We start from the raw sequence: 14,257 nt of genomic DNA on the forward strand, positions 1-14,257 counted from the left end.
ACTGAAAAAAATAGTAAACCAATTGGAATTGCTAACAATGTATGTGTTGAATTTAAACAAATTTAAATTTTCAACTTCAACTTTCAGCCCAAATAAACGGTTTATAATCACTTAACGTAAAAGCAAAATTAGTAAATGCAAAAATTCATATTTGAATCTTTATTTTTTTTCAGTACACACTACCTGACAAAAGTCTTGTCATGGATCTCAGTTGTAAGAGAAGCAAATAATAACTTGACTTCTAGTTGATCATTCAGAAAAGTGGCAGAAGATAGATTTTTCAGATGAATCATCTGTTGAACTGCATCCAAATCATCGCACATACTGCAGAAGAGCTATTAAAACCCGCATGTACTTAAGATTCTCACAGATATCAGTCAAGTTGGGTGAAGGAAAAATCATGGTTTGGGTTACATTCAGTATAGGGGCGTGTGAGAGATCTGCAGAGTGGATGGCAACATCAACAGCCTGAGGTATCAAGACATTTGTGCTGCCCATTACATTACAAACCACAGGAGAGGGCAAATTCTCCAGCAGGATAGCGCTCCTCATACTTCAGCCTCCACAACAAAGCTCCTGAAAGCAAAGAAGGTCAAGGTGCTCCAGGATTGGCCAGCCCAGATACCAGGCATGAACATTGAGTATGTCTGGGGAAAGATGAAGGAGGAGGCATTGAAGATGAATTCAAAGAGTCTTGATGAACTCTGGGAGTCCTGCAGGAACACTTTCTTTGCAATTCCAGATGACTTTATTAATCAGTGATTTGAGTCAGTGCAGAGATGTATGGATGCAGTCTTCCAAGCTCATGATGGAGTCAGACACAATATTCATTCTGTCTCCACTGCAGCAGGACTTTATATTTTATACTGGACATGATTTCTGTACAGTGACCAGACTTTTGTCAAAGCAAAGTTAAACCTTACTGTCTTAAACAATTAAAAATCAAGGCCTAATCATATTTTACTTAGGTAAAATAAGCAATCTAGAGGCCTTTGCCTTTCTTATACGCCACTTCTGATGCCAAATGATCAACTAGAAGTCAAGTTATTATTTGTTATTCCTAAAACTTGGAAAGGCAACAACACTTTTGTCAGGTAGTGTATAGATTTTTTTTAATTAAATTATACTCTTTGATAACTGACAGCACATGTACTATAAAGGTCAGGTAAAACCGCAGAATGCTGGTAAAATACTAGTATATTTATTAACCAGCTAATGACAGAGCAGAGATCACACGTCAGTAAAGTGTTACATAGACATGAAAACACAAATGAACGTCGCCTGGTACACTTTAACGTTTGGTGAGGCAGTAGTACAGGACATTAAAAAACAATGCAACAACAAAGAAAAACATCTTGATCAAATAAAAATACATCTATCTCTGGTAACTCTTGTTTTCTAACAATTATGGAGGTTATTCTGGCCTCCATCTGAAACATTATGACACTAAACTTAGGCAGTCTGGTTATTATTACACAAAAAAATAACATAAAAACGTAAACAATCTTCTTCAGATATTCTATACACAACAGCAAACAGCTTTCAAGTCCTCCCGTAAATCTACAGTAAACGTCGACTACGAGTGTTTGTATTAGCGTGTAGGAAGCACATGATGGGCCAATCTCATGAAACCTGTCAAGAACATGTCCAGCTCATATTTCGCCCTAAAATCAAGAAGAAATAACACAATTATACTTTGCAGTAAAATTAGACCCATTTATATACAGGTTAAAAAGTACATATTGTGAAGTTTTAATACCACTTAAAAACTTGATTCTGTAATAAATAAAGAAAGCCACTGTGAAATGAAAGCGTTTATAAAATAATATGACTTTCAACTGTGTATGCACACAAACATACAATTTATATTGTGCTGGATTTAATTAATACCATTTTTCTAATTAAAAGCTCATTATAAATGAGTGAAAATGTGTTATTCATATACATTTAATTTCTCTGTATGAAAAAAAAAATTAGGGCGGACTAAAAATGATTTCTATTAACATTCAGAGATAAATATCAAATAAAAATAATTAAATTTGCAACAACATCAGGCATATTAATATGCTCAATGAGAAAATTGTTTTGCTTATTACTTTAAGATTAAAAAGTAAATCAAGTATGTTATTTTTAAAATGCTATTAACATTTTATTTATTCCTTATAAAAAAACAAAACAAAAAAATATGGTAATAAAACTGCACAATCTTCACAAACATTCTTTCAAAATGTGTTAAATCCTGTTCATTAAAAACAGGGTTAATTTTTTAATGCAAATCAGGGCTGCACGATAACAGATAAAAAATGACATTGTGACATTTAGTTTGTCTGCGATGTATATATTTTGATAAGCATAAAATCTCACAAGATGACTTAAGTATTTTGAATGATTGGGATTATTTCTGTTGAGGAGTATCAGCCTAAAATACATTACAACTGAACAGATACAAATGGATTTGATGGTTTTCTGTGGTATCTTGAGGTACAATAAATATATTTATAATATAATAGTGTATAGTCTGTATTAGGGCCGTGCGATTATTCGAAAATCGAATTGGATTTCAAATGTTGAGATTAGCTTATCGCAAGAGGCTGTGATATGAAATATATTTGTATTAAGTAATTTAATTAATCTCCCCTGCCCGGAGCAAATGCATGACGGCTGTTTGTGTGTCTTGCTAAGAAGCCAACTGAAAGTATTGCCAGTGACACCAAATCTAGTGGCAAGCAACAGCAAAGTATGTTTTCAGAGTTGTTTCATAACTATAATTTTTTTTGGTTTTGTAATAAGCTACACTATCTCTCTGCTTTGAGTTCAACTTGTTTACAGAAAGGTAAGGTCATTTCATTTGTGCTTACTGTTTGCTCTAGAGAAAAATGAGTGTTTCAGTTCTGTATGTTTAAAAATATATTTGAATAAACGTTAGAGTCAAAATCGGTTCATTCCACTGTGGCGAACCCTGATTAATAAAGGGATTAAGCTGAAAAGAAAATGAATAAATTAAGTTAATATATTTTCAGTTTCTTCACTGCATTTTTGCAGTACGACGCTACATTTAGGGAAGGGTATCGTTAAGGTTTTAACTATTACTACTTTTATTGATACCACTTATTGGTTCCGTACATTAACGGTTCTCTAATTGGTACTTTGTGTAGTGTTTTTTATGAAAAAAAAAACTAAATTGAACAAAAATCAACAACTTATTTTATTATTACGTTTTTAATGTGAAATAAAACGAAACCAATAATTGTAAAACTGTAAAAGAATGTACAATGCTTTAAAGAAAAATGACTCGGTTTTTAACCATTCTTCTGAAGAAAAATCAACATGTTTGACTTTTCTGGTAGACGTTGGGATCTTATTTTGGTTTCTTGTGCTCCCTGCAGTTGAAAATACCCTCTCTGAGTTGCAAAATGCAGTTAAATAATCAGATAATGTTTATAATTTGTCATTAACTCATTCACATAAATGAGTTAACAGTATTTTGGGAGTTAACTGTGTTTTTATTACAGTTTAAAAGCATTTTGCAATGTAGAAACAAGCTGTTTTTTTTTATAATTTCTTAAGTATTTTATTATTAGGCTATAAATTGGCTATATTTGTAAATACAGCCAATGTAAAAGCATGTTTAATGTTTAAGATATATTTAGGCTACTGCAGAAAAAATACAGTTTTCATTGTAACTAAATATGTGTGTTTATTTAACCAATAACATTATACTAATTTAGGTGATTGACTGATGACATAACGATGTGGATGATGTAATTTTACCGTTAGTAGTTAGGCAGCAAAAACCTTTTACTTTTGAAAGATCCTTTCACTTTGACAGATTTCTTGCATTTCCGCTTATACAAAAAAAAACCTTGTTGCAACGGGCATTATCGCTGTCCACTCGAAAAATACAACACGTTTAGTTCACTCCGCAAGCTTACGAGCTGTGTGTGCACGAGTTTGTGTCGCAAGCTAGCCGAGAACTGTGAAGGCTTTTATACTTGACGCACTCGTCGGAAACATGAGCATTTCTCATGTGAGATTCCCAACTGTGCAGACGAATATCAAATATCACAAATTAGAAAAGTTTGGTCAGTTAAATTTTGCTACTGTAAGTAACATTTATTCAGCAATAATTCTCCAGTACCAATAGCAGAACCGTTAATTATTGTTTCTTTTATATTTTAGCACAGATACCTATTAAGTAGAGTTTCGATACCCATCCCTAGCTACAATACAGATTATTGAGCTGAAGCTTGACTACAAAATTAAATTTGTAAATCAAATCGGGGGAAAAAAAAATTTAAATTTGATATTTTCCACCAAATCGCACAGGTCTAGTCTTCATCGTTTAAATAATTAAATACAAATAATTTTGGTTTATATACCTTCATAACCTCTTGGTTTAAGTTTGCTTAAGTCTTAACCATATCCAAATGAAAATCTTTCACTCTATTTTATGGATAAACTTTGCAATGACCACACAAATCCCATGTTCTGTGGTGCTGATTAACTATAAGCCCAACTTGACATTGCTGATACTGCGATGTGACTATTGCAGGTTCACACATTGCGAGATCGATAAAGAAATATTGTGCAGCCCTAATGCAAATCATTCAATTTTGGGAAAAATATGACTCTTGACATGTCTTTGTGGAACATCACCTTTGAATAATAACATACATAGACAGTGATTAGTATCTCTTGTTTTAAACACCGTCAAGGGAAAAGCCAATCAGTGTAGTAGCAGGATCAGCACCGTTTATTGCATTAAGGTCGTTTCTATTAGTGTCAGATGCTCATTTGTGTGCACTCTAGGTTAGTATTTAGCATAAAATCCAAATGTACAGGCTGTCATCACATTACAGCTCTCAGTGGTCAGTTATAACATGCATATTCCGCGTCGTAAGGAAGCGATTAAATAAAAACCTAAAACAATCCACAATGCACACAACAAGTGTTCTTTGGTAGACATGCCAGGGTGAATGAGAACAGACAGACAGACACATGGCAGTCACAGAGTCTTTCGTCACTGTTTTTATGGGCTTGACGAATGGTTGATTGATTGATCTCCTGGTGAATGGAAAAGTTCGGCTCTCCTGAACACACGAGAGCATTTAAAAGGCACTGACTGTGGAGGGCGGCCCTGAGATGCCAATAGAAAACAACGCAAAAATGTTAATAGAAGACAGACAAGATCAAGTTAAAGAAACAGTTCATCAACACAAAACTACAAATCTCAGTCGTTTACTCACCTTTGTGTCATTCCAAACCCATATGACTTTATTATTGCTGCTTAACTCCATAAACTGTTGAAAGTTATCCTGATAATTATGGCTCGTTTGTAATGAGTGGTATGGTACAGTTTCAATATCAAATCATAATGTGGCACTAGGGTTGGGACAGTAAATCGATGCATTGCAAAATTTTCTGAATGCATTGCAAAGCTCTCAAGCATTTTGTACCACTAGATGGCACCGGATGCTTCACAAACAGTCACACTTTGCCAATCCGTACGCAAAGCACTTGAACTGAAAACAATTTACGGCTGTACGATACTTGAAAATATACACAATATGCAATGTTGTTTAGTATTGCGCAAATGATATTTCTTACGATACGACATCTTCCTAGAAAAATGCTATTTTTATTAGTGATGTTTATTTAATGATATTAAAATATTCAGATCTAATTAATTCTAATTCAGACTAAAAATCTTGGTCAAGATGCAAACAATTATTATGAACGCTATAAATGAGTGAAAATCTCAGCAGATATTCTGAAAATTTTGGAATCTATTGCGATTCCTCTTGAATTGATTGAGCCTTTTTACCACCAGATGTCGCTCTATGCTTTACAAATGGTCACACTCTGCCAATTCGTATCATACCACGTAAAACAATTTAGGGATCCACAATTCTGGATAATATACTCAATATGCAATGTCCTTTTGTATTGTGCAAACAATTGTTTTATGATATAACATTTCCCTAAAAATAATTTTTATTAGCAATTTTTACTTAATGATATTAAAATAAACAGTTAAAAGACTCCTTTCAGATCTTAATTATTCAAATTCAGACTTAAATTATCTGTCGAAATGCTTCAAAAGCTTCTGTATTAAAATGTTTATTTAGTTGATTCGGAGCCATTCGTTTACCACTAGATGGCGCTGTAGGCTTTACAAATGGTCACATTCTGCCAATCCGTACACATACCACTTGAACGTAAAACAAGCTAGGGCTGCACAATACTTGAAATATGCAATATTGCAATATGCAATGTTGTTTAGTATTGCGCAAACAATACTTCTTAGGATATGACATTTTCCTAGAAAAATGCTATTTTTATTAGTGACGTTTATTTAATGATATTAAAATATTCAGATCTAAATTCAAATTCAGACAAAAAAATCTGTCGAGGTGGAAACATTTATATTGAAAGGTAAAAATGAGTGAAAACCTTAGCAGATATTCTGAAATTTTCTAAATGCATTACGATTCCTCTTGAATTGATTGAGCCTTTTTACCACCAGATGGCGCTGTATGCTTTACAAACGTTCATACTGCTAATTCGTATCATACCACGTAAAACAATTTAGGAGTGCACGACTCTGGAAAATATACGCAATATGCAATGTTGTTTAGTTTTGCGCAAAGAACATTTCTTAGAATACAACATGTCCCTAGAAAAAAGCTATTTTTATTAGCAGTGCTTATTTAATAATATTAAACAGTTTAGTTGTAAACATTTAGAGTGAACACTAAAAATGAGTGAAAACCTCAGCAAATATTCAGAAAATTTCTTAATGCATTGCGATTCTCTCTTGAATTGATTCTGAGCTATTCGTTTATGACTAGATGGTGCTTTATGAGTTACAAACAGTCACACTCTGCCGCTTCGTACACATAGCACTTGAACGTAAAACAATCTGGGGCTGCACAATACTGGAAATACGCAATATGCAATGTTGTCGAGTATTCCATTAAAATATAACATTTCCCTAGAAAACGAATAGTTTTATAAGCAATATAAATGTCTAATTATTATTATTATTATTAATATTATTATTAAATATTTATTGATATTAAAATAAAATCCCTTTTTTCCTGAACTAATTATTTCAAATTCAGACTACAAAACAAAGGTGCAAAAATGACCACCACGAAACTCATATGCATAGCACTTGAATGTAAAACAATATACAGCTGCACAATTCGAGAAAAATATAGGAGGTTTTATATGGGAAAATATTAGTGATTGTTTTCAGCTCTGGGTTCACTTTTTTGGTTTCACTGTTTCAGTCAATAGATAAACAGAAATTATTGGGAAGGTGGGGATAAAGATACTAAAGCTCCATCTGGTTGGTCAAATTTAGATAAATTATATATTTTTTTCAATAATTATTTTCTCTGGGTTTTTATCTTTATTTTGGATGGGAAAGAATTGGGAGCAGAGAGAGGGGAAGGATCGGCAGAGGACCGCGAGGTGGAATCAAACTCGGGTCGCTGTAAGCACAGTGTCGTGCATGTGTCGACGCACTAACCACTACACCACTGGAGCCGACATAAACAAACCAATGCATTAAAAAAAAAAATTTCACACATCTGCAAAATGTATATTGGACACACTATTATTGCAATAACAATAATTTTGCAATATATTGTGCAGCCCTAAAACAATTTACGCGAACAATGACACTTAATGCCATTTGTTAATAAACTGCCAAAACCTGACATCGTAATAATAGATTGACGGTGCACAGCTATGAACCATGATCAAACAAAGCTTGTCTCTTTTTGTGACAAACAGCCACATGAAGAAGTAAGAACAGACTGTCCTCCTATTTGAAACATTGAACTAAATTTAAAACGTTAAAATTGAGCAGACAAAACATGCAATATATTAACAGCCCGTGCAGCTTTCTTTTTCAGAGCAGGAATAACATTGATTTAACTTTGGCAGTGGAAATGCAAGTTGGATGTGCGTGACCTGTACCAAATTGCACAATACCATACCACTCAGTGGAAATTACAAGCATTTTCAGTGGTCAGATGAAACACAACACCACCCGGTGTTGACATGCATTTAAATACATCTCAACAGTACTTTTGATTGGATTTTGTAGCCTCCTACTTCTTTTTATCATCATTTTCATTATAATTTGTGTGGGAATGCTTGGTGCATTGCATGTGTACTACAGAATAAACAAACCAATGTTAAATGGATTATGGATTACAACAGCAACTATAATTTCCATCATAATCTGTGTGTTTTTGCGCACTTTTTAAATTACTCTTAAGTTATTGAACTTGGATAGGCTGGTCAACTTCCAAAGACAACAAAATTGCTATATACAGCAAACCTCAATGGTCTGATTGCTTGTATTAGTGCAAACATGTAACTATATAAAAAGCACAATCTGCTAAATGGGATTGTAAAATGCAAAGACAAACTTTTAATAACTGTTTAGCCTAATAACTAATCTATAGGGAAATGAATACCAGAGCTACAATGATAGATGGAAAGAGGAGTGATGCTGTTAAAATCACAGGACTGAGCCAATCAGAACCTACTACTTTAAATAGTGCCAGCATTTAAAATGGCATTCAATAAAACTACTCCAGCATGCAATAAGATTTAAACAAGGCTATCATGCATTAGCATTAAAACTGTTAGTGGTATCTTGGTGTGAGCAGGCTTTAGTGCATTACGATATATTCAATCTTTATCAATGATTCTGTCTTTCATAAGGCAAGTGCACTAGAAGTCTTCCAGTATAGTTTTATCTTGGAAAAAAGTCTAAGTAAAGACATTTATAAATAATTTAACATTTCAGGGGCTGGACGGCACTAATTCCAGAGACAGTTCATACAAAAAATAAATATATTTACCCTAAAATAGTTTCAAAATTTGCATGTTTTACTCCTCTTAATAACAAAATAGATTTGGAAGAATGCTGGTCAGACATTAGCTGATTTCCATAAATCCTATGGAAGTCAATGGCTATTGTTAACTATGTTCAAAAAGACGACGAAACAAAAGACAATTTTCATTTTTGAATGAACTGTCTCATTAAATTGACGTGATATTCCTGAAAAAACTCACACGGAGGAAAGTCAAATGGGTTTGGAATGGCATGAAGAAGAGCAAATGTTAATTTCTGGGTGAACAGTTTCTTTAACAGAGAGAGAGAGAGAATGAGAGAATGAAAGCTTCAATGGGAGATAAAGAGAGAAAGTCTGTGCATTGTGCAAAGCCTCCACTTCAGCAAGTCGGCACAGATGTTACTTGAACGTTCTTTAAACGTTTGGTTCAGGCGGCTCCGCATTTCCATTGAGACCAGCAGTCTGGGGAGGAGGAGGAACAGTCATGGCGTTGAGTCGCGCCATCTGATAGGCCGCCAGTGTTTCCTGCGACTCCGATGACGGCAGGAAGGAGCTGACCTGGCTACGCCCCTCTGGATTTTCACTGGACGAAAGGTCGTCGTCTGAGTGCAGGCGGGTCAGTCTATCCATCCACACTCGAAAGCGTTCCTCGGTCTGTCTCTGCATCGCGGCGAATCGTGTAAGAGCTTCCTCCAAGACTCCGCCCAGGCTCCCACTGGCCATGCCCAAGTCGAGTTGGCCTCGCCCACGTGCTGATGCTCCAGAAGTGTCGGCTCGGCGATGGCCAGCTTAAAGACAGACGGCAGTGCCGAGAGAGAGACGTCAGACACACAGGAAGGCAGAAAGGAGCGGCGTTATTGCGTGCACACCGGCGAGCATGCTGGGAAACAATCATGCAGCTCTCGCAGTGCATTTCACCAATTGGTCACATCACTAAAGACGGCTTAAAAGATCACACACTGAGGAAAGATACCAGCGTTCTGAACCAGCCCTCAGGAAATAGGTGGGAACAAACAATCTGAGGTGTACAAATTCAACTTTGTGAATGACTAGTCAACTACTGCCATCATTACACTGGTTTAAGGTTATTAATCACAGAGCAACGGGTCTCATTTATAAACCTGGAGTACGCACACCATGGGCGGAAATGTTCCCACACAAAGTTGTGATCTATAAAAATACAAACCTGATGGGAGAATGTGCGTAAGTACACATGTTTAACTTAGATATTGCCTTAGCTGAACCACTTCAAACCATCATATGAGCTGTAATCATTAAGAAGTTAACATTTATTATGGTGTACGTTTATTTTTAGGAAGGCTTCTGTGCAAATTTTATAAATCAGACCCCTGATGACATTTCATAATGAAATTACAATAATTTGTGTGTTTTTTAAAGGTGGTTTTAAAACTATTTAGGATCAAGTAATTAAAATACCAGGTAAAGAATTCATATTAAATATTAAAAAATAATTGTGTCAATCTTTTAAAAGGCCTTTAATAGACATGCGGAGACCCTATCATTCATTCATATACAGTTGAAGTCAGAATTATTAGCCCCCCTGAATTATTATCCTCATTTATTTTTGTTCCCTAATTTATGTTTAACACAGAGATAATTTTCAACTCTTTTCTAAGCATAATAGTTTTAATAACTCATCTCTAATACCTGATTTATTTTATCTTTGCCATGATGACAGTGAATAATACTGACTAGATATTTTTCAAGACACTTCTATACAGCTTAAAGTGTCATTTAAAGGCTTAACTAGGTTAATTATGTTAACTAGACAGGTTAGGGTAATTAGGCAAGTTACTGTATAATGATGATTTGTTCTGTAGACTATCAAAGAAAAAAAAAATTAGCTTAAAGGGGCTGATCATTTTTACCTTAAAATGGTTTTTAAAAATTAAAAACTGCTTTATTCTAGCCGAAATAAAACAAATAAGACTTTCTCTAGAAGAAATAATATTATCAGACATACTGTGGAAAATTTCCTTGCTCTGTTAAACATCATTTGGGAAATATTTAACAACGAAAAAAAGATTCTAAGGGGGGCTAATAATTCTGACTTCAATGATAGAAAGATAGATAGATAGATAGATAGATAGATAGATAGATAGATAGATAGATAGATAGATAGATAGATAGATAGATAGATAGATAGATAGATAGATAGATAGATAGATAGATAGATAGATAGATAGATAGATAGATAGATAGATAGATAGATAGATAGATAGATGAGGATTAATACAATTTGCTTAACTATGTGTGATGGTAAAATTAAGTTGGTGCATGTGTTACAAAAATATCCGGCTTACAAAAATGACAAAAAAAAAACTTTGAAAAAACAAATCTGTAGTATAAATATTATTCTTAAATATTTATTCATAAATATTAGAAAATAGGAATGGTTTAAAATAAGGCAACAAGTTTCCAAAAATACAACATCTAAAAATAAAGCGATATTGAAATTCAATAATTTTTTTAGGGACAATTTAAATGAAAACAAGCTGAAATTAATAAAATCCAATTTAATTCAAGAAACACTTAAAATAAGCCGACTAAAGATTTATATGAAACAAATTTGTATAGTTAATAAATAGAATAAATTGTATGAAATACTATTAAAGTAGTATAGTTAATATAGTATAGCTTTACTTCATTTTTTTTTTTAAATGTTGCTAAAAAGTAACAAAATTGAAAGATTTATTGAAAACTGAATTATTATATGGTCCACAAACGATCACATACACACAGCCATGTACACAGTGTGGGAGTCATAAAGAAAGGCAGACGCCCTCTGGTGGCCTGATGACAAAATGCACATGTAGTACTTTGGACAAAAATGTATAACCTTTCTATGCAAAAAACCTAAAGATCAATGATGAAAAAAAACAACAACTGCAGAAACTACACACGAGCCACAGAAAACACAAAGACGTCAGATACAGAAAGACATGATGAAGCAAATAGAGGATTTCACAATTCACCTCCAAACTAGCAGCATTAAATTGAAGTCATTGCAAACACTGAATAAAATAATATTTAAATGATTGAATTGCTCTCTTCAGCAATGGTAACTGTTTCTTACTATCAGAGAACAAAAAAACAACCTAAATTTGAATTCAATTTAAGATTACTTGAATATCGCTGTTCACAATAATTATCATTCCAAAGCAGCTTCACAAAACCAAATCACTACATTGGTCAAAATGAAAAAAAAAGTTGAGAAAGTGTAAAGGGTTGGCAGTGTATAAACGCAGTTATCCTGCAATATAAAGTGTATTTTTAAGGAAGATAATAATTACATATAATACATGTTCAGTGAAGTGAATTGGTTTGCATTAAACAGTTTGACTTAAATTTGCGCAATATTGATGAGTTAGCAGGTCATTCTGCTAGGTTGCTAATAACAGGGGTCAGTGTGAGGTCAAAGCGCTGCTGTATCTTGACACCGGGAAAAATGTTCCTCACCTGCCGCTGTGCATATGATGTCATTCAACATGCAGAGATGAAAACACCTGAGTGGTGCAGAAGACCCTTTATGAGTTTGTGTTGCACTATGTTTGTGTGTGTGTGTGTGTGTGTGTGTGTGTGTGTGTTTAATCAAGTGTTTCATCATTCAGTCAACATGCACCAAAATAAATGCAAGAAATGAAACGCCACCATGGATGCTTCACTGAGTGTTGGTTGGTTGCTGTTATGATCTAACTATGAGAAAACTTCATAATTCAGTTTCTGATCTGATTCCAAATCGATTCTCAATGCATCCGCTTGTTAGAGCAGCAGTGAACACTTTAAGCCTTTATTTTGAAGGGTTTATTCACTTAGAAAACGCAAGAATGAACGTATGTGGATGGGTGTTTGTTTATTTTTCTAGGTTATTTTGGCATCGGACAGCTCAGTTCAAACCTTTTTTACTAGTTTTTCAATTTGATTTGGTTTTTAATATATTTTGTGCATTTATATTAATGTTGTGAATATCTGTATTTTGTTTAAAAAGTGTTTTTAATGTCTATTAGGGTTGGGCAATGTCGACCAATTTGGCATCATATGATGTCTATTGTGAAACATCGCGATAGGGCTGCTTGATTATGGGAAAAATCATAATCCCGATTAGTCAAAACGATTATCAGTTGAAGTCAAAATTATTCGCCCTTCTGTGAATTTTTTTTATATATAAATATTTCCCAAATTATGTTTAACAGAGGGATTTTTTCACAGTATTTCCTATAGTATTTTTTTCTTCTGGAGAATTTTTTTTATTTGTTTTATTTTGGCTAGAATTAATGAAGGTTTAAATATTTTGAAACCCATATTAATAGCTCAAAATTATTAGCCCCCTTACGCAATATATATTTTTGATTGTCTGCAGAAGAAACTACCGTTATACAATGACTTGCCTAATTATATTAGTTAAGCCTTTTAATGTCACTTTAAGCTGAATACTAGTATCTTGAAAAATATCTAGTAAAATATTATGTGCTGTCATCATACAGGGCTCGAAATGAACTTTACTTGGTAGCACCGGTGCTCCCAACTTCAAATATTTAGGAGCACCAGAAAAAATGAATGAGCACCGCTGAAAATTGTATATTAAGGGATTTATTGTATTTGAAAACAACATCAATCAGGACTAACAAAAACCAGAAACAACTATTTAACTAATGCTGAGATGACATTGATATTTGTGTGCAATAATTCCAAAATTAATGTCTAATAATTATAGAATATTAATGATGATGAAAATGACAATAGTAACAATGAATTACATTTCTCATGATACTGCCTTGAATGTGCTTGAATGCAAGTTATTTCCTATAAAAAGTCTGTTACTTTATGAAAAATAAATGTATAGTTTGCATCAAACAAAAATGAAGCATTGCAGTAATAAATATTTATTTTGCACAATTGTTTTTATATGCATGTCAATTTAATAAACAATATTTATGCTACAAAACACACAAAAGATTATAATAAATAATTCAATTTAATGCTAAAAGCAATACCGCTCGTTGTCATGAGCCGCAGTTTCAGTGTAAACTTAGTAAAGGCGAGCTTCTTTGGCGATGATATGTACAGTATTAGATTTGACTTTTAGCGGACATTTGCGCTGAACACGCACTGAATAAAACGCATCGAGAATCGGGCACCTTCTCCGAATAGCACGTACTTGATCTCAGCTGGCGGATCAATATTCACCACATGTCATGATCGCTCTCATCTGCGCCTCAACTTTAGGTGGGGTTTGCAAACCTGTGTGCTTTAAGTTTTCACTCTTCAGCCGTTTGCATTTCCCGTGGTCATAAAAGCTCCTTCCCTGTCATCTGACAGCAGAATACCTTGAGTGATTGGCAGCTAATATGAACCAA

At 33.9% G+C, this 14,257-nt stretch overlaps 1 protein-coding gene and 1 long non-coding RNA gene across 5 annotated transcripts in view; both read right to left on the bottom strand.

Moving 5' to 3' along the window:
- ark2n (arkadia (rnf111) N-terminal like PKA signaling regulator 2n) overlaps nucleotides 1–14,257 on the bottom strand; it is a 40,547-nt gene that overhangs the window by 9,359 nt on the left and 16,931 nt on the right. Inside the window, exon 3 of one of the 4 annotated variants that reach the window (XM_087299438.1) lies at nucleotides 1,180–1,664. In XM_087299438.1, coding sequence (XP_087155564.1) covers nucleotides 1,636–1,664 — 29 coding nt within the window. In that variant the 3' untranslated portion in view covers nucleotides 1,180–1,635. 4 annotated transcript variants of the gene reach the window in all.
- Nucleotides 3,546–7,321, bottom strand: LOC141379963 (uncharacterized). The gene is made up of 3 exons (XR_015519903.1): nucleotides 6,246–7,321; nucleotides 4,528–5,739; nucleotides 3,546–4,488 (listed from the first exon to the last, which is right to left on the bottom strand). It is a non-coding gene; the product is annotated as an uncharacterized LOC141379963 (long non-coding RNA).

This window comes from Danio rerio, chromosome 21 (genome assembly GCF_052040795.2).
Source record: "Danio rerio strain M-AB ecotype USA chromosome 21, GRCz13ab, whole genome shotgun sequence".
Lineage (NCBI taxonomy): Eukaryota > Metazoa > Chordata > Actinopteri > Cypriniformes > Danionidae > Danio > Danio rerio.